The sequence below is a fragment of the Pelophylax lessonae genome (assembly GCF_965119305.1).
Source record: "Pelophylax lessonae genome assembly, chromosome: 2".
NCBI classification, from domain to species: Eukaryota; Metazoa; Chordata; class Amphibia; order Anura; family Ranidae; genus Pelophylax; species Pelophylax lessonae.
In genome coordinates this window covers 354,652,966-354,676,888 of record NC_138769.1, presented here as the reverse complement: position 1 = coordinate 354,676,888, position 23,923 = coordinate 354,652,966, and the positions used below count along the sequence as shown (strand labels likewise).

Here is a 23,923-nt window from a genome sequence, read left to right as displayed (position 1 = left end):
TTAACAAAGTTTAAAATATCCAATAAATTTCGTTCCACTTCATGATTGTGTCCGACTTGTTGTTGATTCTTCACAAAACAATTACAGTTTTATATCTTTATATTTGAAGCCTGAAATGTGGCAAAAGGTCGAAAAGTTCAAGGGGGCCAAATACTTTCGCAAGGCACTGTATATGCATTTTAATACATTTTTAATGATTATTTGCATTATTTATGTTTAGCGCTTCACTATATTTCTTTTTATCATACCATAAAGTGACTGGGCAAAAAAGCGATATAAATATTGCAAGGAATTTTTTATATATATGCATATAAAGTCCTTTGATCTTCAAAGTGCAAGTGCAATGTGCAACAAACAAATCTAGGTGATTAAGGTGCTTTGTGTTTAGCAAGGTGCATTCCTTCATGCAAATGAGGAAAAGAAGAATCCATCACCAGATGCCCAGCTCACTTACCAGATGACCCCTTGGGGTCTAGCAAAGGTAAGTGGTATCTGTGAGAATCCCCAGTATCTCTCCAAGACTCTCGTCTCCCCACTATACTTTCATCCAGGAGTCCTTCCACCGTTTGGGGAGGGCTTCGTATGGATTCCTTCCTTGTAGATTTGATCTCTCACAGGCAACGGCCCCCCAGTCCTCTTCTATTGCAGTTGTACCGTCTCCCTTTAGTTAGTCCAGCGCGGAGCAGACTGTTGGCTCTATACAAAGCCTGTCCGTCCTCACATCTCCTCAGGTATTCTGCACACAGCTAAGGCCAGTTAGGTGACTTACATGAACGCCGCCATATTGACTTTATATGCATATATATAAAAAGCATATATATAAAAAATTCCTTCCAATATTTATATAGATTTTTTGCAAAGTCACTTTATGGTATAACACTTGGGGAAACCCACTTAATAACTTTTATTTTTATCAACTGTGATTTGTGGTTTATGTATATTTATTTATTTTGTACATCAAGACTGATTGTTTGAGTATTAGATTCACAGATAGATAATATTGAGTGCTGTCCTTTTCTTTTCACAAAGATTCTCGTACGACAATAAAAATTCGGAATTGATGTAATGTGTTGTAGTGTATTTGTATTGTATTTTCAAATGATAACTGTACTGATTAAACGAAAATCGTACGATCTGGTGTCATACGAGAAAAAATTTCCTTCTTGTACCATCAGATAAAGGCTCATACACACTATAATAAAATCGGGTGAGAATTATCGTCCTCAGAACTTTCTACAACCAATTCTGATCTTCTGAACGAAAATTTCCGAAGGGACAAGCGCCAACATTTTTCTCGCATGGTAACAGAAGGAACGATTGATTTTCGCATAATGTGTACTATTTTTATTCAAGAAAAATCAGAAACAAAAGGCTGCGCATGATCAGAAACAATATAAAAAAAAGCCTTCGTCGTACAAGACTTTTTATACAAGTTTTCTTTCATCTGGTTCTGATTTCCTGTGAAACAAGGTAAAGGACGATCTTTTACCTGATTTTCTTATAGTGTGTACCCCACTTAACCAATTCTGGACCGGACGATTTTCCCCCTTAATGACCAAGATATTTTTTGCGATTTGGCACTGCGCTATTTTAAGTGACAATTGCGTTGGTCGTGCGACACTGTATCCAAATAAAATTGATGTCCTTTTTTTCCCACCATAAGAGCTTTCTTTTGGTGGTATTTGATCACCAGTGCAACTATTATGTTTTGCGCTATAAACAAAAAAAGAGCGACAATTATGAAAAAAATATATATATTTTTTCACTTTCTGCTATAAAACATTCCCAATAACAAAAATTTAAAAATCTATTTTTTTTTTCATCATTTTAGGCCAATTTGTATTCTGCTACATATTTTTGGTAAACACAATCCCAATAAGTGTATTTTGATTGGTTTGCACAAAAGTTATCGCGTCTACAAACTAGGGGAAAGATTTATGTCATTTTTATTTATTTATTTTTACTAGTAATGCCGGTGATCAGCGATTTTTAGCGGGACTGCGACATTGCGGTGAACAGATCGGACACCTAACTTACATTTTTGACACTTTTGGGGGGACCAGTGACATTACTATAGCAATCAGTGCTAAAAATATGCACTGTTACTGTAATAATGACACTGGCAGGGAAGGAGTTAACACCAGGGGCAATCAAAGGGTTAAATGTAAGCCTAGGGCCCTTTCACACGGGCGCTCCGTATGTCCGCAAATCATACTATTTTTTTGCGGATGATTTACAGACATAATGTAAGTCAATGGCATTGCGGATGTCAGCGGAATACCATCCACTGACATCTGATTTTCTTTCTTTCAGTTCTGTTCCATTTTTTGGAACGGAACAGAACCCTATTTTCCCTCCGTTCAAAACACGGAAAGGAAGCAAAATCGGATGTCAGCGGTGTCATCCGCAATGCCCATAGACTTACATTATGTCCGTATATCATCCGCAAGTGTCATCCGCTCCGTGAAAAAAAAAAAAGTCCCGCAGCAGAGCAAAAAAACAGAGCGGCCGTGTGAAAGAGGCCTGAGGGGTGCTTTCTAACTGAGGGGGGGCTTATGGAATCAACACAGGGACCTATGTATTATTATTATACAGGTTATTTATATAGCGCCAACAGTTTGCGCAGCGCTTTACAAATAAGAGGAACACAGGAGCTGTTTTGATTGGTGAAAGTACAACAGTCTGCCGTGTTTACAACAGCAGACCGCAGTTCTGTCTCCACGGGAAGTGATCGCGGGTGCCCGACGGCAATCGCGGCCGCCCGCCCCCCATATCAACTTCCCCGTTGGCGATTGCGCCCCCCGCGATCTCTCCCCCGAAGCGCCGTACAGCGATTTGCGGGAACCTGCCATCGTATATCTGCAGCGGCTGGTCGGCAAGCGGTTAATATTGGATGAAATGTCGTGATCGGCTCTCGAAAGCTGGGTACTAACCATCAGATGATCGTAAGATCTTTTAGAAAGCAGTATTCTTCGTCATATTTTCTAATCGTGTGCATGGGCCATTATGGCAGTGTCACAGGACATGTATCTGTTCCAGCAGACACACACCAAATGGGAAGTTAGGCGGAGGAAGAGGGAGATTCCATATAAGGTGACACAAGGGGAATACTGTAATAAGAAACAGAAAGTGCCTGTATGGGCACCTCCTCCCCTCCATGATCAGTCACAGCTCCGCCCATTACTAAGTTAGCGCGCCAACCTTCCCGCCCGCCACACACTCGTTGTCCCGCCCCTTTCACAGGAAGTCTCGCGCTGATCAGAGGAGAAGTAAGGGGGTGACGGCCATTGTGCTGGTGTGTGTGTGGAGCGGTCCTTGTTCTTTAGCGTGGTTCGCCGTGTCCTCCGTCTGATAGCGTCATGTCCCGTTACCTGCGACCCCCAAACACGTCCCTCTTCGTCCGGAATATAGCGGACGATATCAGGTGAGTGGTGGGTGAGGAGAGGCCTGGGAGGCGGGCTTCTACACAGCGTGCGCGGGACCTCGCTGGAATCTTCTTACCGTGCGAGCGGAGTGGAGGTGAACCGTACACCCCCTCCGAAACACATCGCCCCCTATAGGCGGTGTGTGTGAGCAGTGTATCATTCCCTTCGGCTTGGCGGGCTGTAGAGGCCTTTGTATGACGTGTGAGTGTTGTCGGGGGTGTGCGGGCTTCACTTCTCTCCGCCTACTAGCGCACATGTAAAGGCCTTGGCTGGGGTAGTCGGGTGCTCAGATTAAGGGGAACCCGGGCTTGTCTAAAGAATGCTGGTTGGCTAACTAACATGGCCTGTGCACACTACTAAATGGGGGAGGTTCATTGCTTTGTCTTTCACTGTTATTACTGTTTCTGATTACTATGTATCAAATGCTAGATTGCCTTGCACCTCTCAACACTCAGCATAGCATGCTTACAACAGTAAGCATGCTATGATCTCCATCAGGGGGCTCCAAATTATATAGGTTGCCTTACACCTCTGTACACTTATAATAGTTGTAAGCAATCTATGATCTCCATCAGGGGACTCCAAATTATATAGGTTGCCTTGCACCTCTGTACCCTTATAGTAGTTGTAGGCATGCTATGATCTCCATCAGGGGGCTCCAAATTATATAGGTTGCCTTGCACCTCTGTACCCTTATAGTAGTTGTAGGCATGCTATGATCTCCATCAGGGGGCTCCAAATTATATAGGTTGCCTTGCACCTCTGTACCCTTATAGTAGTTGTAGGCATGCTATGATCTCCATCAGGGGGCTCCAAATTATATAGGTTGCCTTGCACCTCTGTACACTTATAGTAGTATAGTAGTTGTAAGCAATCTATGATCTCCATCAGGGGACTCCAAATTATATAGGTTGCCTTGCACCTCTGTACCCTTATAGTAGTTGTAGGCATGCTATGATCTCCATCAGGGGGCTCCAAATTATATAGGTTGCCTTGCACCTCTGTACCCTTATAGTAGTTGTAGGCATGCTATGATCTCCATCAGGGGGCTCCAAATTATATAGGTTGCCTTACACCTCTGTACCCTTATAGTAGTTGTAGGCATGCTATGATCTCCATCAGGGGGCTCCAAATTATATAGGTTGCCTTACACCTCTGTGCACTTATAGTAGTTGTAGGCAGTCTATGATCTCCATCAGGGGGCTCCAAATTATATAGATTGCCTTGCACTTCTGAACACTTATAGTAGTTGTAAGCAGGCTATGATCTCCATCAGGGGGCTCCAAGTTATGGCCTTCCAGTTCAGGAACTACAATGTCAGTGAGTGTCAGTTTTACAATGCCTCATGGGATGTGTAGTTCCGCATCAGCTGAAGGGCCGTAGTTTGGAGATCCCCCTGCTGTAGACACTGGTTCAGTTCAAAATATTGGGTGGCAAACTTGTTCCATGTGTTTCCTGTACTGCAGGAAAGCACACTGCCTATGCAAGAGGCATGCAGATGGCAAGGAACTGTTAATAGCGCCCAAAATTGTCAGGGTACCACGCTACTGTGTGGTTGGATGCAGCACATGTATTATTGCATGTCTGCTTTTTTTTTTTTTGTTTCAGCGAGTTTAGCAGCATATTCATATAGTGTCAAAACTGCATCACAGTAAAATGCATGTTCTCGTATGAACTGGAATAATGTAGATTTTCCCCAACACACTACGGATATTCAATTTTGTCCAAATGTGTGTTTTTTTTTTTTTTTTTAAAGAGGTTGTGAACTCGTTTAAAAAAGTTTTTTTTTTTTTTTTTTTTTTTTTTTTTTTTTTACAACCTGCAAGAGAAAGACATAATGAGCTAGTATGCATCGCATACTAGCTCATTATGAAATACTTACCTTAGAACGAGCCCCCGCCGTGCCGCTCACTCACCTGTATGACGAGCGTCATGTTCAGCAGCCCGTCTTCCGGGATCACGGCATCCGGCCATCTGATTGGCCGGAGCCGCGGTGACGTCGCGCACGCGCGTGGGAGCCGACGGTCACGGCACGGGGCTCTGAAGGAACGGCACGATCAGCCGTTCCTTCAGAGCGCATGCGCCAGTGACGTTACTGGCTGCATTAAAGGTAAATATCTCCTAAACCGTACATGTTTAGGAGATATTTACAGTACCTATAGGTAAGCCTTATCATAGGCTTACCCATAGGTACAAGTTACAGAGGAGGGTTTACTTCCTCTTTAACCTAAGATCACTTTACAAAATAGTTTTGGGTTACACTGTGTTGTGATATTTAATAAAAAAATAAAATGGACAAAATTGAATATCCTTGGTCTGCTGGCAAATATCTAATTATAATGAATGTTCCAGTTTTCAGCTGGCGTTTGCCACAGCACCTGGTGCCCTAAAGTCATACTAAAGTCGTTTTATAAAAAAAGTTACTTACCTGCTCTGTGCAGTGGTTTTGCACAGGGCAGCCTGGATCCTCCTCTTCTTGGGTCCCTAGCTGGAGCTCTTGTCCCCTCCCTCCTATTGAGTGCCCCCACAACAAGCAGGTTGCTTTGGGGGCACCGAGACGCAGCTCTGTGTATTCAGACATAAAGCTGCAGTTCAGCCTGGCCCTCTCTCCTTTCACTGGCTGACTAAGTTCGATTGACAGCAGTGGAAGCCCATGGAAGCGATATTGAAAATTGAATTCATACTGATAGCTGAAGACAGATATATATGGTTCAAGTTTCATACATGTGAAAGTGCTCTTACTTTTGCCCACCCAAAAAATGTGAATGGAGTTTGAGATCCAGAAACTAGAAATGTAGACTTGGGGTCCTTTCACACGAGCGATTCCCATCAGATCCGCCGGTCAGTTTTTTTTTTTTGTTTTGTTTTTTGGCGGATCGGATCCTCCATGCATCCCTATGGGGCAGCGAATGTCAGCCTAGACATGTCTGCTGCCATCCGCATCCGATCCTTTTCGTGAAATCTGGATGGATGGAAACCCTATTTTCCATCCGTCCAGGAGATCAAATGAGAGCGGACAGGTGGTCCGCTCTCATCCGATTCCCCCATAGAGATGCAGCGGAGAGGGAGCTGTCATCCGCCTGCTCTGCGGGGTTCTGTGTATCGATCCCCCGCTGAGCAGCATGGATCCGCCTACGGAGGAGGGCTGTGTGAAAGAAGCCTAAGTTTTTTTTTTTTTTTGTTTTTTTTATCCGATTGCTGGCAGTATTTCAGTGCATTAAAGATATACTACGTTTTTTATTTCAGGTCTGAAGATATTCGCAGAGAATTTGGTCGATATGGGCCTATTGTTGATGTATATGTCCCCCTTGATTACTACACACGACGTCCCAGGGGATTTGCATATGTTCAATATCCTTTCTTCCCTCAACTGGGTTATGAGGGGAAAATGTCGTTAAAGATTGTGTGAGAGGTAACTGCACACAACATGAATTGCTTTGCTTTGATCACTTTTATGTTGCTTGCTTTACATTGCAAAGTAATTCACCAGCAAGCTTGATTCTTAACTTCTGTGTAATGTAAAACAAAGATCTAGTAGTTTACTGGTAAATATTGCAGAAAATCTAGTCAAATTATTGTGTCCACTTATATTTATGGATAGATAATTTCCTTTCACTTAAAATCTTTTTCCTAATTCTGCTGTTCTGTTGTTACCTCAGAATTGTAAAGCTGTACAGTAAAGGCGAAACCACAGAGAAAGCATGAAAAGAACTTTAGAGTAGAGACAAGTAGACAAAGCAAAGACCCCTTAATGATCAGGCTTGAAGAATAAAAGGGAAATTGGGAAAAGAAAAGCTGGAAGAAGGACAAGCCAAATAGGAGTCAAAGCTTCGCTTAATTCACAAAAGTGGGGAAGTTATTTTTGAAAGTTAAAGATAAAAGCATGAAGCCCCTCCTGACAAGTCCTTCTGACAAGCTCTTAGAAATAAAAGGTCAAGATGTCGTTGAATGGTGACCAAGATTACAGGAAACTATATATCCTACCTTCATGTGTCCTCTTGTGTAAGTACGCAACTTGATAATGGATGGGTCTAAGCAATAGGGTTTGACTAGGTATCAGTTTGCATACCGCAATTTTGTAGGTGGCTTAAGACTTTTTTTTTTTTTTCTCTTATGGTTTGGCTTTTCCTTCTCATTCAGATGAAAATTGTGACGATTAAATAACACAACACAAGTACCTGTTTGTATGTAATAGATGTTCCAAATTTCAGTTCAGAGTAGGTTAGATTACCAGGGTAGCTGTCCCTGCATGATGTTTTGGTATGGTATTTTGCTTCTGTATTGTCATGGTACATTTTTTTTTCTATTAGAATCTCAAATATCTTTCTATTAATGGATAAGTTCACCTTTGGAAGCATGTTACTCCCATATTTAGGATAAAATATGCTCAGACTTCCCACCACCAGAACTCCCCTATCTCTGACAGGCTGGGGGTGATCCTCTACTTGTTCCTGAATCTGCCCACACAGCTTAGTCATTCATTCACCTAGATCTGTCAATGTGATAGACATACTTGTAGTTTGATTGGGCTGCGAGTGCACTGCTCAGCACACTCCGTAGATTATTCATTTTTTAGCTTTGTAACGGCCAATATGGGCACGAAGCTAGAGGGAGGGTATGCAGGAGCCTGACCTTGCGCCTGTGGTCTGCTGATACAGGTACATTACTCTGCAAGCTCATGTGAATTTTTTTTAAATACATTTCATGTTTTATGTGCAACAATTTGCATTTATCAGAGTTGTGTGGTGAACTTAGCCTTTAAAATTCAGATTTTTGCCTTTTCGCATATAGTTGAGGAGGGATACCCAAAATGGGTTTAAGGTTTTTGCGGTTAATGTAGTTTTGTTTAAAAAAAAAAATTGCTATGTTCTCATGGGCAGCCAAAAGCAATCAGTTTCCATTTTTCCATCTGTGTCTGTTCTAGGGGCTGTTCTGTGGTTTTTAATTATATTGCCTGTTTCTGCATGTGTACAAAGTTGCTTTCCCAGGGGTTAGTGATGTAAGTAGTGATTGTGAGATCATTTGCCTAGAATGCAAGATATATTTGAGTTTAAGCATCTTGCGGTTTATGGGCTTCTTTGAGTTACCTGTTAATGTGAGAACATTACATTTCCTAGGTAACATCAGCTATTTTTTTGTTTCTGGGACCATTGAAATCTAGAAATCTCCAAAGCCATACTGAGGTCACACATAGCAATTCTTAAGAAAAAATGGACTGATGTCAGACCCAGGCCTTGTGTAAAATGCCATGGTTAGATCATGTAGTATAAAAAAGTGTTAAGCTATGAAAATTGTGATTTATAATTCCCTAAAGAGCTGTTTTAGCTTTAAAAAAATGTTGCTGTGGAGGCTGGGTTCTCCTGATGCATCGATGGGTCATCTTTCATTCCTTGACAGAGGCCTCTTCAAAGCGTGCCAACGAATGTTTGATGTAATTGAAACTCGTATAACCTGCACAATGCATATTAGGCAGAAAGTTACTTCAAAAGCCTCCCCCTTATGCTTTATTTTTATTTTTTTTCCTCTAACCAAATGGATATTTTAGTGGCATTTGTGCATAGGTGTTTGTAAATTGTTCTTTGTTCTTCTTTAAGGAGTTGGCAGAAAAGCCTTTTCAAATGTTCACCTTCATAGTGTGTGGCTTTGCTTGACTGAACTCATACACTTAAGATGAACAAGGTAGCGTAGGGGCTGCCATAGTGTGGTACTTCTAAAATGCTAGTTGCCTGGCTGCTATGCTGATTGGTTTTTGAAAGTGGGGAAACACGCATGGAACAAGATAGCAGATCATACTGTATTTATGGATCTGACTTTCCTAAGCATGTGTGCTGCTGCTGCTTGGTCAATGGCTCAAAACACCAGTGAACCTTCAGTTAAAACTGGCTAAATAGATTCCGGATGCCTCAAAACAAAAGAGCAAAGTCTTAAGCTGGCTGTAGATTTTAGATCATATATTCTTAGGAAAATTTTTGTACCAAAATTCTCAGAACTTTAGTTTGTCCAAAAGATTTGGTCTTCAACATTTGGTTTTGGAATAAATGGACTTTACAGAATGAAATTTCTTTAACCACTACCCATCCGCGCTACAGCCTATATACGGCTGCAGCGCGGACTCGAATTTTCGGGAGGCCGTTTTTAAACGGCCTCCCAGTGACACGCCCCCAGCGCGCTCCCGCGAGCGCGCTGCGGGGAAAATCTGTGTCGGCCGTGTCCCTTGGACACGGCCGATCACAGATCGTGGTGAATGGCCAATCACAGCGGCCATTCACCACATGATCTGGCCGTCCAATGAGCGATGATCTCATATGTAAACATATGAGATCATCTCTCATCGCCGGCGCTCCTTCCTCACACAGAGCCTGCAGTGTGAGGAAGGAGGGGGAGCCTCACAGCGCCGGGGACACAGGAGAATGTAATCAGGGCACCGATCACCAGTGCCCTGATTACACAAGGTAAAAACACACACACAGTGCCCCCCCATCAGTGCCCACAGTGCCCGCCATCAGTGCCCCCCAGCAATGCCCACAATCAGTGCCCATAGTGCTGCTAGTCAGTGCCCATCAGTGCCTGCTCATCTAGGCACTGATGAGCACTGACTGGCAGCACTATGGGCACTGAGTGTGGGCACTGATGGTGCCGCTCATCAGTGCCACCCGTCAGTGTCCAGTGCCATCCGCCAGTGCCCATCAGTGCCGCCTATCAGTGCCTCTCAGTGCCGCCTATCAGTGCCGCCTCTCAGTGCCCAGCAGTGCCGCCTCTCAGTGCCCAGCAGTGCCGCCTCTCAGTGCCCAGCAGTGCCGCCTCTCAGTGCCCAGCAGTGCCGCCTCTCAGTGCCCAGCAGTGCCGCCTATCAGTGCCCAGCAGTGCCGCCTATCAGTGCCCAGCAGTGCCGCCTATCAGTGCTCATCAGTGCCGCCTATCAGTGCTCATCAGTGCGGCATATTAGTACCTCCTTATCAGTGCCCATCAGTGCAGCCTATCAGTGCCGCCTCATCAGCGCACATCAGTGAAGGAGAAAAATTTATTATCAAAATTTACTCGCAGAAAATAAGAAACTTTTTTTTTTTCAAAATTTTTTGTCTTTATTCTTTTTTTTTTTTTTTGTAAAAAATAAAAAACCCAAAGGTGATTAAATACCACCAAAAGAAAGCTCTATTTGTGTGAAAAAAATGATAAAAATTTCAAATGGGTACAGTGTAGCATGACCGCGCAATTGTCAGTCAAAGTGTGACAGCGCTGAAAGCTGAAAATTGGCCTGGATGGGAAGGGTGTTTAAGTGCACAGAAGGCAAGTAGTTAAAACAAAAAAACTCAAACCTGCTCCTTTGAATTTTCTTCTTAAAAATAAAACTTTCTTAGAACCGCTTTTCCCAAAACTGTTCATAATTCTACCCATCTATGGCCAGCTTAGTCTGTTTTCTTGAGAAAGGAGCTACAAACTGTTAGTCTCTACCTTGCCAGTGTGCTGTATAACACTTGTTCTCTGCAGAGGTTTGACATACCCCCTGCTGAGTCATAGTTCCCCAGTCAGCAACAATATTGAATTGCAGAGCTATAGGTCTGGCTTGGTTATGGGTGAATGTTGGACCTCTCTGAAGCGTAGTTCCATGCAGACCATGAATCCTTTGATTTCATGCACCTGAAAAAAATGGGGTTTAAAAATGTAAAGAGATTTTTCAAGATCAGCAATGGCAAACCCTGTATTTCCTTCTGTTCAGGTTTGGTGTCTGGACCTGTTGACTTAAAAATATGCCTCAGCAGAGCAGCAGTAATTCTGCAGACTAGGATTGCAATGACCCCTGCTGGTACATTTAACATATAGTGGGAACCAGCACTATTTCATTTTTTTTGTAAAGAACCTTGACTGCAAGCACATTTGAAGATGTACGGGATGCTGAAGATGCTTTGCATAACCTGGACAGAAGATGGATTTGTGGACGTCAGATTGAAATTCAGTTTGCACAGGGAGACAGGAAAAGTAAGTGTACAGTGAAGAAAATCTTTGAATATTTTATCCTAAAGTGACACTAAACAATGCTTAAAAAAAATTCTGCAAGTATGTGGTGTTGACTCAAGGTAATTTCTGTTATGTTCATGCTCCATGGTCTCGCGATATGTAGGAATGTAGTCAGCAGGGAGCAGGAATATAACACATCAACAGATGATTTCTGAGAGAGGGGCAGTGCACACTGAAACTGCACAACTTTACACCCCCCAAAGCTGACAATCACTGAGCTCTCTCCTCTCTGGTTTAGAGACTGGAGCTGCAGCCTGCTATTCAGTGCAGTTAGTGCAAACTGTCAGCATATGTTGTGAATGAATCTAAATTGGAAAAGAGAACTTTTGTTTTCACAAAAGTACCGCCGGGTACTACATTAGTCTGAGACAGGCTAATGGAAGTACATGGCCTCGTGCTGTTAGATTGTGCCCTTTTGTGAATGAAACCCCGCTTCTCAAGTTGCAATCCTAAACACAAGCTGACGGTTTTCACTCTTTGTACTCTAAATAGCAGGCTGCATCTCTGGACTCTGTAAACTAGAGGGGAGAGATGAGAGTACCTGCAGAATGGGGGGTTGTGGCTCAGCGCTGGCCCATATGTTTTCCTTCAGACTTTAAAGTGGGTTGTAAGCCTCAAGTCATGAAATCTGAACAAAGCACATGTAACTGTAATGTTTCTCTCTGGTGCTTCTTTCCTCTGTTAACAGCATGAGTTACTTCCGAGAAGTTTTCTGACACTTGAGATAAATTTGTGATGGGGGAGGGTGCTCAGCATACAACTTGTCTATTAGAACACTACTCTGTATCCTCCTGTTTGCTGTGTGGAGGGGGGGTCTATTCCTTTCCAATCGGCTCTCCCACACTGTCTCTGCTCATCACAGATGCAGGGAGCTTTTTATCACAAATCTGCTCTTTTGTAGGGAAGAGAAGACTGCAGATAAGTAAAGTTTATGTATGAGGATTCGTTTGGTCTTCCATCAGTTGAAGCTATTCATTTCACTGGGTATATGAGAGGATTTACAACCACTTTAATTAACTGAGAGCTTGCAAAAGTCTTAAAGTGCTTTTTCGGTTTGCCTGGATATTAAGTTGCAAAATAAATTGCTTATATGCCACTTTAGACCCACCAGCAAATATGCTTTTTTATTCGTTTTTTTTTTTTCTAGCTTGTTCGAATAGTGTTCTGTTCTGATTTTGAAGGTTATTTGACTTGATTTTTAAAGTAGAATTATACGGCATCTGGGCACCAAAAACTGTTCTCTAACTCCTTTTTTAATATTCAAAGCAAACTCGTCCATTCATGTATCCATACTATATTTTGATGGGAAATCACTTAGGAAAAAAAAAACCTAGCATTTCCAACAATGACTATCTTGAATAATGGCAGATGATTTTATGGCCAATAGCTCAGGCATGCAGGCAGGAGGGGAGTGCATAGTTGAAAAAAGACCCTTCATCTTCCTGCAAACCCCTGTTTGCCCAGGCATGAAAACCAGGAAATAAAGAAATGAAATGTAAAAAAAAAAAGTAAATTATGCTTTCTTTTGTTCATTGACGGACACAGCTCTTGATCTTCATAACTATTGGGTTATTCCACCCTCTACAGGAGCAGGACACTAGGCAGAGAAAGTCTGGCTACCCCTATGGGAAGTCCCAGGGGGTATACTCCCTTTCTGTGCTATAGGTACTCAGTTTTTCTTCTGCCTAGTCTAGGACCTAGTTCCTTGCTGGGATGTCTGGTCCTGGCAATTTTTTTTTTTTTTTTTTTAAAGCTCCTTGCTGGGTCTTGTGCGACATAGCTCTACTAGATGAGGGCTGACCTATGAGTTAAATGCCTCGCGAGGCTGCATACGAGAGTTGCAGCATTCCTCCTGGCCAACAGCCCCCCATTTCGAGATGTTATGCCTGGAGCGGTGCCCGCCTGGCTCCTGGTATGGTGAGTAGTTGTCCCCTCTCCCTTCCCCTGGGAGTTTTTAGGGTGGAGTCAGACCCCGGATTCCCTTCCTTCCCGTCAGGACCCCCCCTTCATCTGTCTCCACCCTAACCCCCCCATTCAGTCCGGCTATAAGATTGGGTTTCGCTCTTGTTCCCCGGCAAGGTTCTTTCCTTCCCACTTGCGCCTGTCCCTGGTCACTCTCTGGGTCGGTTTTGGGGCGTAACAAGACCTGTTCCTTCAAGGGGCGATTGTCCCTGTTCCAACTTCGGATCGTTTTCAGGGTTTTTACTCAAACCTGTTTACAGGACCCAGGAAGGAAGGCAAAGTACGTCCAATCAGAACAGTGGTGGCATCCCTGCATCAGGGGGATTTTTCTTTCCTCTATCAACATCAAGGATGCTTACCTTCACATTCCAATGTGTCGGTCACCAGCACTTCCTAAGCTTTGACGTGGAAGAGGAGCCCATGGCAAAGCTGAGGAGCATGATCAGTTTGTGGCGTTAACCTTTGGTCTCGCCTCTGCTTCTCGGGTCTTCACAAAAATGTTAGCCCCGGTGCTAGCATTGTTAAGCCAACAGGGGATTGCAGTACTAGGCTACTAGGATGACCTCCTACTGCTCTGGTGGAAAACCTGGAAATACCCATAAGAACTTTGCAGAAGTTCGGCTTGTTTCTGAATACTCAGACTTCTGGGTCTGACTTTAGACTCGGCCTTAGCCAGAGTGCTCCTTCCTCTGCACAAACTCCAGAAATTTCAGGCTGCAATTCGTCTCCTGCTGCCAAGCAGATAGTCCACCCTCCAGACTTGCATGCGGGTGCTGGGCCTGATGGTGTCTGCCTACGAGGCGGTTCCATTTTGCATAGTTCCATACGAAGTCCCTGCAAAAGGAGATTCTGGCCCAATGGGACAAGACTCCGCAGTCTCTGGACAATCCGATCTGGCTGAGCCAGGGAGCGAAGGAGTCCCTGATGGCTTCGTTCTCCGGCGCTTTGGCAGGGCAAATCCTTCCTCCCCTTAAATTGGACACTGGTCACCACAGATGCCAGCTTGTCTGGCTGGGGAGGTGTCCGGGGCAAACATTCTGCTCAGAGGAAAGAGTCCAGACTTACGATCAATGTCTTGGAACTCCGAGCGATCAGACTGGGCCTGGACCATTGGAGGGATCGTCTTCAGGGATGTCCAGTGTGCATTCAATCAGACAATGCCACGGTTGTGACTAAGGGGGTACAAGAAGTGTCCTGGTGGCTTTGGAGGTAGCTGGTATTCTAAGGGGGGCAGAACGGTTCATTCCAGCCCTCTCCACCGTACTCGTTCACGGAGTGGAAAACTGGCAGGTGTATTACCTGTCGGTAGGCGTTGGACCAAGGGGAGTGGTACCTTCATCCGGAGGGGTTTCATCAATTGTCTCTCTGGTGGGCCATCCCGGAGTTGGATTTGTTGGTATCTCGGCTCAACAGAAAGGTGCAGAGGTTTGTGGCTCGGTCACGGCATCTTCTGGTGGACGCCACAGACGCGCTGGTGGCCCTGCAGGGGTCAGTATGGTCTGATTTACGCCTTCCCTCCTCTCAGACTTCTGCGCAGGATCAAGGCAGAAGGCATTCCTGTCATCTTGGTGGCCCCAGAATGGCCTCGCTGGGCTTGGTACGCCGATCTGGTGCGGCTGGTCGCCTTTGTTACTTTGAAGCTTCCTCTCAGGGAGGATCTGCTGTCCCAAGGACCAATCTGCCATCCTGCTTTACAGTTGCTGGCTTTAATGGCTTGGCTGTTGAACTCCAGATGCTGATGGTAGAGGTTTGTCTAAGCTGGTGATTCCAACGCTATTAAAAGCTGGGAAATCTATTTCAGGTTATCTACCATCTTACGTGGAAAGCGTAGATTGCGTGGTGTCTCTTGGGGTTCATCCTCGTTTGTTTTCGGTGGCTCTGATCTTGACCTTCCTTCAGTGGGGGTTGAGCAGAAACTAGCCTGAGTGCTATCAAGGGCAAGGTGTCTGCCTTAGCAGTGGTCTTTCAACAGCCCTTGGCCGCACGCTCCCTGGTGCGTACTTTTTTTTTTTTTTTCTTCAGGGAGTTCAGCACTTGGTTTCTCCAGTGCGGTCTGTTACTGCCTTGGGACCTCGATTTGGTGCTCAGTCCTCCAGAAGCCTCTCTTTGAGAATCTTCAGGAGATTCCCCTGCTTACTGTCCCAGAAGGTTGCCTTTTTGGTGGCTCACCTCTGCACGCAGGGTGTCGGAATTGGCGGCGTTATCCCTGTCCACCTTTGGTGGTTCAGAGTGGTTCTTAGCCCATGTCCGTTTGTTCCTTCCAAAGGTTGTCTGATTTTAATTTGAATGAAGACCTTGTGTTGCCTTCCCTGTGTCCCAGGCCAGAACATCCGAAGGAATTTGCTTTGACCGCCTTGGATGTGGTTCGGGCGATTAGGGTGTAGCGGGCTTTGTGCTCACGGATGGGCCTCAAAGGGTTGTCCGCTTCCTCTGTGACCATTTTCAGATCAGACAGACTGTGGTTCAGGCCTATTCCATCAAGGGTAAGGTTCCTCTCCCTGCCGAGATGCATTCTACTCGGGCACTCGGTGCCTCGTGGGTCTTCCGTCAGTGATGCAGGTTTGCAAGATGGCCACCTAGTCATCGGTGCACACTTTCACAAAGTTTATAAAGTGGATGTGTTGGCATCTGCGGATGCTTGCTTTGGCCACAAGGTTTTGCAGGCTGCTGTTTAGAAGACCTGGTCCGCTTTTGAGGGTGTAGTGTGCGTTTTTTTTTTTTTTTTTTGTTTTTTTTTTTTTTTTTCAGGTAGGCTCCTGTTTACCTGATTTGGCTAAAGGCTAAAGTTTAGCCTTGGGATTTTTTTTTTTTTTTTTTTTTTGCTGTTTCCCCACACATGTTTAACACTGCTTTGGGACATTCCAATGGTTATGAAGATCAATAGCTGTGTTCAAACAAAAGAGAAAATGGGATTTTTTGCTTTACCGTATAATCAATTTCTCTGATGTTTGACGGGCACAGCACCCACCCCTCTGAAGTTGTAAATCGTCTGATAGTGCTTGTAACAAAACTGAGTACCTATAGCAGAGAGAGGGAGTATCCCCCCTGGGACTGCCCATAGGCATAGCCACACGTTTTTTCTGCCTGCTGTCCTACTCCTGTAGGGAGCAGTATAACCCAATGGTTATAAAGATCAAGAGCTATGTCTGTCAATGTACGTCAGAGAAATGGATTTTACAGTAGGTCAAAAATTACATTTTTTACTGTCAATGTTAACACTGGCAGCATCAGGATTAAATAGCCCATGTTGTTTTGAGTGAAGTTCAACTTTAGCCACTTTACCACCGGAGGATTTTGCTGTCTTGCGTCCAGGTCACTTTTTGCGATTCGGCACTGCGAATTTAACTGACAATTGCGCGGTCGTGCGACGCCGTACCCAAACTAAATTTGCGTCCTTTTTTCCCCACAGAGCTTTCTTTTGGTGGTATTTGATCACCTGTGCGATTTTTACTTTTTGCACTATAAACAAAAAAGAGCTTAAATTTTGAAAAAATAACTATTTTTCATTTTTTTATATGAAATTCTCCCCCAAAAATTAAAAATCTAATTTTTTTTTTAATTTTTTGGCCAATTTGTTTTCTGCTACCTGTTTGGTAAAAAAAAAATCACAATAAGCGTATTTTGATTGGTTTGCGCAAAAGTTGTGTTTACGCAAAAGTTTTTTATGTGTTTTACTAAGGGAAAGATTTCTGTTTTTTTTTTTTTTTTTTTTTTTTTTTTTTTTTTTTTTGCGGTATTGCGACGGACAGATTGGACCCTTGACTGACATTTTTGACACTTTTGGGGGTACCAGTGACATTTTTTGGGCGTACCAGTGACATTACTACAGTAATCAGTGCTATAAATATGCACTGTTACTGTAAAATGACACTGGTAGTGAAGGGGTTAACTTTGAGAGGGAGGGGCTGTGTGTGTCCCTAGGGGTGTGATTTTAACTGTGATTGGCTGTGGCTTGAGGTGTAGGAACAATGATCAACGGTCCTACATAGTAGAACCGTATGATCAGTGTTTCTACACAGGGGAGAATGACAGACGGCTTGTTTACACTAGCCGCCTGCCTTTCTCCTGCTGTCAGACGATCGTGAGTGAGCAGCGGATATCGGGTCCGCTGCTCACGCGGGGGGGGGGGTCTGTGACCGCGCCTCCGGCGGCGCGCGCTCGCTCCCCAGAGCCTCACAGGCTAGTGACGTACTGGTACGTCACTTTGCCTGTGAGGGGCTGACCGCCGCAGTATATGTACTTGCGGCGGTTGGCAAGTGGTTAAAAACCCTCCTGTCATGTCCAAATAACCAGCTGGCTCAGACAAAGCTCTGTATTATGTTTGAAGCTTGCTGTATGCAAGCCCACACTCCTGTTTGTCTCTCATTTATTGGCAATGAGTCAGGCAGAAAGAGTTTTGCTCTTTTAACCACTTGCCGACCGCCCACAGTATATTTACTGCGGCAGTCAGCCCCTCCTGGGCAAAGCTACGTAGTACTACATTGCTTGCCCAGGAGCCTGTAGGGGGCGAGTGCGCGCCATCACCGGCGGCTCCGAAGTCCGCCGGCCACTCGCGATCTCCTGCTGGAGAGGGAGAAAGGCGGGCGGCTTATGTAAACAAAGCCGCCTGTCATTCTCGCTGGTGTAACTGCAGAGATCATATGGTCCTGCTATGTAGGATCGTATGTCTCTGTGGTTACATCCCAAGCCACCCCCTTGACAGTTAGAATCGTGCCCCTAGGGACACACTTAACCCCTTGATCACTAATAAAGTTAACCCTTCCCTGCCAGTGTCATTTTTACAGTAACAGTGCACATCTAAAAAAAATGCTAGCTCCCTGGGTCTCATGTTGGAGTGAACTACTTTCAAGTGATTGTGTTTTTTTTTTTTTTCTTTTAAACTAGGCTTTACAATGTTATTTACCACCTCTGTGCAGTTGGTTTTGTACAGAGCAGCCTGGATCCTCTTCTCGGGTCCCTCTTCTGTGCTCCTGGCCCTTCCCTCCTGTAGAGTGCCCCCACAGCAAGCAGCTTTCTATGGGAGCACCCGAGCTACGCTGCAGCTCAATGTGTCCATTCAGACACTGAAATGCCATTTGGCCTCGCCATGCTCTCTCATGATTGGATGAGATAGTCAGGGAGCCAATCGGCAGGGAGAGTCCTGGGACGGCCGAGGGACTTGTGGACATCGCTGGACAGAGAGGGGCCACAGTTGGGGGCTGCTACACACATGCTTATTATCTTAATGCATAGATTACAAAAAAAAAACCTGACTTTACAACTCCTTTTAGTCACTGATGCAAAACAAGTGTTTAATATGTTTATTAAAGCCAAGAAAGACATGTACAATGTAAACATTCTGTGACATAACCGACAACATAAGGCAAGGCATCTGTAAAAACTGAAATGGTTATACAACTGGCCAATATCGGCCACCTAGGTGGAGAGCAGTAATTCACAAAGGTGATGCAAAACAAGTATGTAGATCAGTTCTGTTTTAGCTAATCTCCATGCTTTTTCCAGGTCATTATCTCTGAATGTCAAAGGCATTGACAGCCTCTGGAACTCTAAGCATGCGTTTCTCTTTGATAGCTTTAAAGTGCCAATTGTGAAATTGCTTCAAAGTCTTACTCCATGAGCTTTAAAAAATTGTTCCCCCCCCCCCCCCCTCTGCAAAGGCTACATACTCATTATGCATAGAAGTGCCTGAATATGGTGTAAATACTTACCGTATTCCTCACCCCAGCAGGATCCTTTAGTGCTTCAACCAGTCCCCTGCAGCCTTCTCTGTAAGCTGCGACTGGCTTGCACTCCAGCAGTCTTAGCTTCTGTATATTGTTCATCCTGAGGCTATGCCCAGTGACTGGAGCTATGGGCAGGGGTGTAGTGCAAGTACTACAGCCTGTACAGTAACCTCTAGCCATAACAAGCATTCAACCTTTTTTTTTGGGGGGGGGGGGGGTACAATTCCTAGTGCTTTTTTTTTTTTTTTTTTCTGTTTGCTATTTTCAAATTTTAATTTTTATCCTCTTACACTTCATAGCACCCAATCAAATGAAAGCAAAGGAGGGGCGGAGCTCCTATGGTTCTTCACGTTATGATGATGATGATAGATACAGGCGCTCTAGAAGCCGCAGTTATGAGAGGCGAAGGTCCAGGAGTCGATCTTATGACCAGAACTATGAGAGATCCAACAGTCCTAGAGGGTAAGTCTTCCGTGCTTATATTGTAACCATCTTGCTGTTAAAAAAATTCCTTATGGTTTGTATTCACTTGTCCCCCTTCTCTTCCCCCATCAGACGATCTGATAAGCCGCGCCGTAGCAGAAGTCGATCACATCGTGGCAGGTACAAATCTTTGCTGTTCTGATAACTTTCGTTTCTCTTTAGTTTTTGACAGACACCGCTCTTGATTCTTCATAACCATTGGGTTATATTGCCCCCTACAGGAGTAGGACACTAGGCAGGAAAGAGCTTGACTAAGCCTATGGGCAGTCCCAGGGTGTATGCACCCACACTCAGCTATAGGCACTGTCAGGAGTAAGGACCTAGTTCCTTGCTGGGATCTCTGGTCCTGTCCATTTTTTTTTTTTTTCTTTTACATTGTTTTTTTTTTTTTTTCCAGTCAATTTGTTTTTCTTTTACATTTTTTTTCCTATCTATATTTTGTTCCTGTGAGAATCTATCAACTGCCGGACTGGGCGACCGACTGGATAATCTAGATCCAGAGGGTCCCCCCGGCAGGCCCGTCGGAACAAGGCAGGCAAACCAAGCAATTGCTTGGGGCCCCGAGCTGGCCTGGGGCCCCAAGACAACGACTGGTCAGTCACTTTCAGGGGTCGGCAAGGTGTCCGCTCACGGACACTGGTGTCCGTGAGCGGTCCTTGCTGTGTCCGCCGCACCGCCACTTTTGGAGACTCACGTCAGGAGTCACAAGTCCAATCCTCGACCCGATGCGATGGCTCGGGGGCGGGGCCTCACCGCCTCTGGTCTCCCTCGGCTTGGCTCTATCTCTGTCCGGCGCCGCCCACAAGTGGATTGGTGGTGGCGAGGGACACCTGCTGCCTGAGCGGCTGCGGAGTGATCTCTCTATCGGAGCCCTGGCAGGGGGAGGGAGGGACTGTCTGTGGGAGTCTCTCTGTGCACTGTGTGCAGTGCGGCCGCCCAGCGCGGGAGAACACTAGGTGTTCAGAATATATTCTTCTTAAAGCAGGGAGGAACTGGAGTTTGGACTGAGGAATGGACTGGAGAGGCTGGAGGACTCGGGACAGTGGCAGCCTAAGGTAGGAAAAGTAATAAGAACTGCATTAAAGTCAAGTGACTCATTAAGAGGATTCTATGGGGGAGGGGCCTGCCATCTCAGGGAATCTATAATGGGAGTGGGACCCTGGCCTGTTCTAAAGGGGGGGTCTATGGGGACCCTGCTCGAAAGGGGGATTTATGCCAAAGATCCCCCCTTAAAGCAGGCCAAGGTCCCCATAGATCCACTTTAGAGAAAGGGGCCTCATAGAACCCCCTTTAGAGCAGGGTCGGACACTTCTCTAAAGGGGGTTTTATGGGGCCCCTTCTCTAAAAGAGGGATCTATGGGGACTTTAGCCTGCTCTATAGGGGGATCTATGGGGACCCTGCTTTAAAGGGTATCTATGGCATAGATCCCCTTTAGAGCAGGTTCCCCATAGATCCCCCTTTAGAGCAGGGTCCCCATAGATCCCCCCTTTAGAGCAGGGTCCCCATAGATCCCCCCTTTAGAGCAGGGTCCCCATAGATCCCCCCTTTAGAGCAGGGTCCCCATAGATCCCCCCTTTAGAGCAGGGTCCCCATAGATCCCCCCTTTAGAGCAGGGTCCCCATAGATCCCCCCTTTAGAGCAGGGTCCCCATAGATCCCCCCTTTAGAGCAGGGTCCCCATAGATCCCCCCTTTAGAGCAGACTAGGCCAGGGTCCCTATAGATCCCCTTTAGAGCAGGGTTCCCCATAGATTCTATGGGGACCCTTCTCTAAAGGGGCATCTATGGGGACCCTGCTCTAATGGGGTAGCTATGGGGACTCTGCTCTAAAGGGGGATCTTTAGAGATCCTTCTCTAAAGGGGGATCTGTGGGGACCCTGACCTGCTCTAAAGGGGGATCTATGAGGACCCTACTCTAAAGGGGATCTATGGGGGATCCCACTCTAAAGAGGGATTTATGGGGACCCTGGCCTGCTCTAAATGGGATCTATGGGGACTTTAGAGTAGGGTCCCCAAGTAGGGTCCCCATAGATCCCCCCTTTAGAGCAGACCAGGGTCCCCATAGATCCCCCTTTAGAGGGCTTTGTGGGGGATCGGGGGGGCCTCCATGTCCATTTTGCTTGGGGCCCCCAAATTCCTTCAAACGGCCCTGCCCCCCGGTCTAGGCCAGTGTGCGCAGACAGGCCTTAACTCCACTCTAGGTTGGCAGCGACATAGCTCCAACAGGACAGGGGCTGGTCTCACGTGGGGGCATACGATTTGGCCTCGGACTGAGTCGCTGCGTTCCTCCTGGCCGACAGCCACCCACATCCCGATAGAGTGGTGGTCTGTCAGGAGCGGTTCCCACCCTGTTCCTGGTATGGTAAGTAGCTGTCCCTACACCCCTCTCTACCCCTGGAGGGTTTTTGGGGTGGACGTGAGCCCCTCCCTGGGACGGTTGTTTGGCGTCCGCGCTTCGTGCGGCTGGGTCCAGCCCCAATTTTAGGTCGTGGGTTTGCAGCCTACTGGTCGGGAGCGATTCCGGGCGGCTCCAGCAAGGGTGGCTGAAGCCAATACCCTCTGGGCATCCGCCTTCTCCATTGTATCTGTGTGGTCAGTCGGCTCCGCTGAGGCTTGCGCCCAGGTGGCTGGGCATCTGCAAAAATTTAGGCTGCGGCCTACTAGGCAATGTAGCTAAGTCAGCCTCCGTTGGGGTTGCCCCAGTGAGCCTGACTGACGTGAGTGCGCTTTCCTGGGTGCTGCGTTACCTTTTGTGACGGTTGCGCTTCCCACCCCTCATGTCTACACTGCTTTGGGACATCCCTTTGGTGAAGGCTGAATGAGTGGGCGGCGACTGTCTTCGCCCATGTCTAATCTAAGGAACCCCACAGTCTCCTGAGGGTGACCACAAACCGCTCCTTTTGCAAGTGTGAATGAGGTTTTGCAGGTTTAACAGCAGTTATCATAGTTCTATTCAATGCACTGTGAGTTAAATGGTTTAAAAAAAAAAAACTTTATACAATCTTTCTTTCCCGTAGATTTAATCGGCGGCAGCGATCACAATCAAGGTCTAACAGTAGGTCTCATTCCAAATCACAGCCAAGAGAAGAAAGAAAAGAGAGGCGATCTGGATCAAGATCGCATTCCAAATCGAAAGCAGATGGCAAATACAAAAGTTCTAGAGTGAGCAGGGAGTCCAGAAAAGACAACGAAAGATCAAAGTCTCCATCCCACTCAGAGTCCAGGTCACGGTCAAAGTCAAGATCCCGATCTTGGAATAGTCATAAATCCAGTGGTCATTAATGCTTTTTCCCCTGAGCAGTTTTATCCATGGAAATGTGAAGGGTTTTTGGTTTTGTTTTTTAAATATGAATTTTGTTAGTGCTACACCTAATTTTATGCCTGACAGCAAATGATCAAAGTATTTTAGGCCATCAGTCAAATTAGGCAGTTACCTTACTAATACAAACATTCTGGTTATTTTAGATAGGGCCTTTTAAACTTTTTATACACCAGTCAAGTTCAAGGATTGTAGTGCCTGGAAGAGTTTGTCTAACTATATGGCACTGAAGATGTTCTAAGGCTCCACAAGTGTTCCTCAGTTTGCTAGTAACTATACTAGTTTGCTAGTACTTGAACTCTGAAAAGATTCTACAGTTTTGCATTTTGGGGCTTCTAACCTTTTCCTGCCTTGTATTTATAAAGGGATATGATGTATTTTCAAAGCTGCAGAAAAAATTGTTTTAGGCTTTATGTATTGGCCATCCTCATCAGCGTCTTTGTTGAATTAAAGCTGTATATTTTACAGCACGTTTGAGGCAGACCATTTGCTTTGTCATTTTTTCATTTACATTTTGAGGGCCTATTTTTGTGACCAACAGTATTGATACAGCTTATTAGAATAGCTAACTGATCTATCTTAGACACTAGTTTCAACATCCATTGGATAAGGTTTGCTCTAGTTCAAAACCTTGATGACCTTTTTACCTTGTCCATGTACGGAAGTGTAACTGTCATTTTAGCCCCCTTTACCCCTCAGCAACAAATACCTCTTGCCCTGCTGTCTGGAGTAGTGAAAGTTCTGTGTAAACTCCAGAACAATTTGTTGGAGAGTACACAGTACTGAGAACTTCCCCCATGTGACAGTGCTAAGCAAATTGCCATTCACCAGAACATTCACAGAAGAGTAGGGGGAGTGAGTCCATGTACAGTTATCCTTATATTTTCAGTCAGAAGGTTTCATACATAGTGCCTGGAAGTTAAAAGAATATCTGAATTTTTATTGTACCCAATGCGCTAGGTTTTTCGCAAAGAATGTGTTTTTTTTTTTTTTGCA

At 45.3% G+C, this 23,923-nt stretch overlaps 1 protein-coding gene across 2 annotated transcripts; it reads left to right on the top strand.

Moving 5' to 3' along the window:
• Positions 1–3,252: 3,252 nt before the first annotated feature.
• On the top strand, positions 3,253–23,201 carry SRSF10 (serine and arginine rich splicing factor 10). 2 transcript variants are annotated; one of them, XM_082247094.1, is made up of 6 exons: positions 3,253–3,424; positions 6,672–6,776; positions 11,296–11,402; positions 19,426–19,588; positions 19,682–19,729; positions 22,626–23,201. In XM_082247094.1, exons 1-6 carry the CDS (start codon positions 3,360–3,362, stop codon positions 22,888–22,890), a joined length of 753 nt encoding a protein of 250 aa, XP_082103220.1. In that variant the 5' UTR covers positions 3,253–3,359; the 3' UTR covers positions 22,891–23,201. The 2 variants fall into 2 exon arrangements, with proteins under 2 accessions (XP_082103220.1, XP_082103219.1); XM_082247093.1 differs by lacking the exons at positions 3,253–3,424; positions 6,672–6,776 and adding an exon at positions 6,971–7,427 and having other exon boundaries at positions 11,281–11,402.
• The last annotated feature ends 722 nt before the right edge of the window (positions 23,202–23,923 follow it).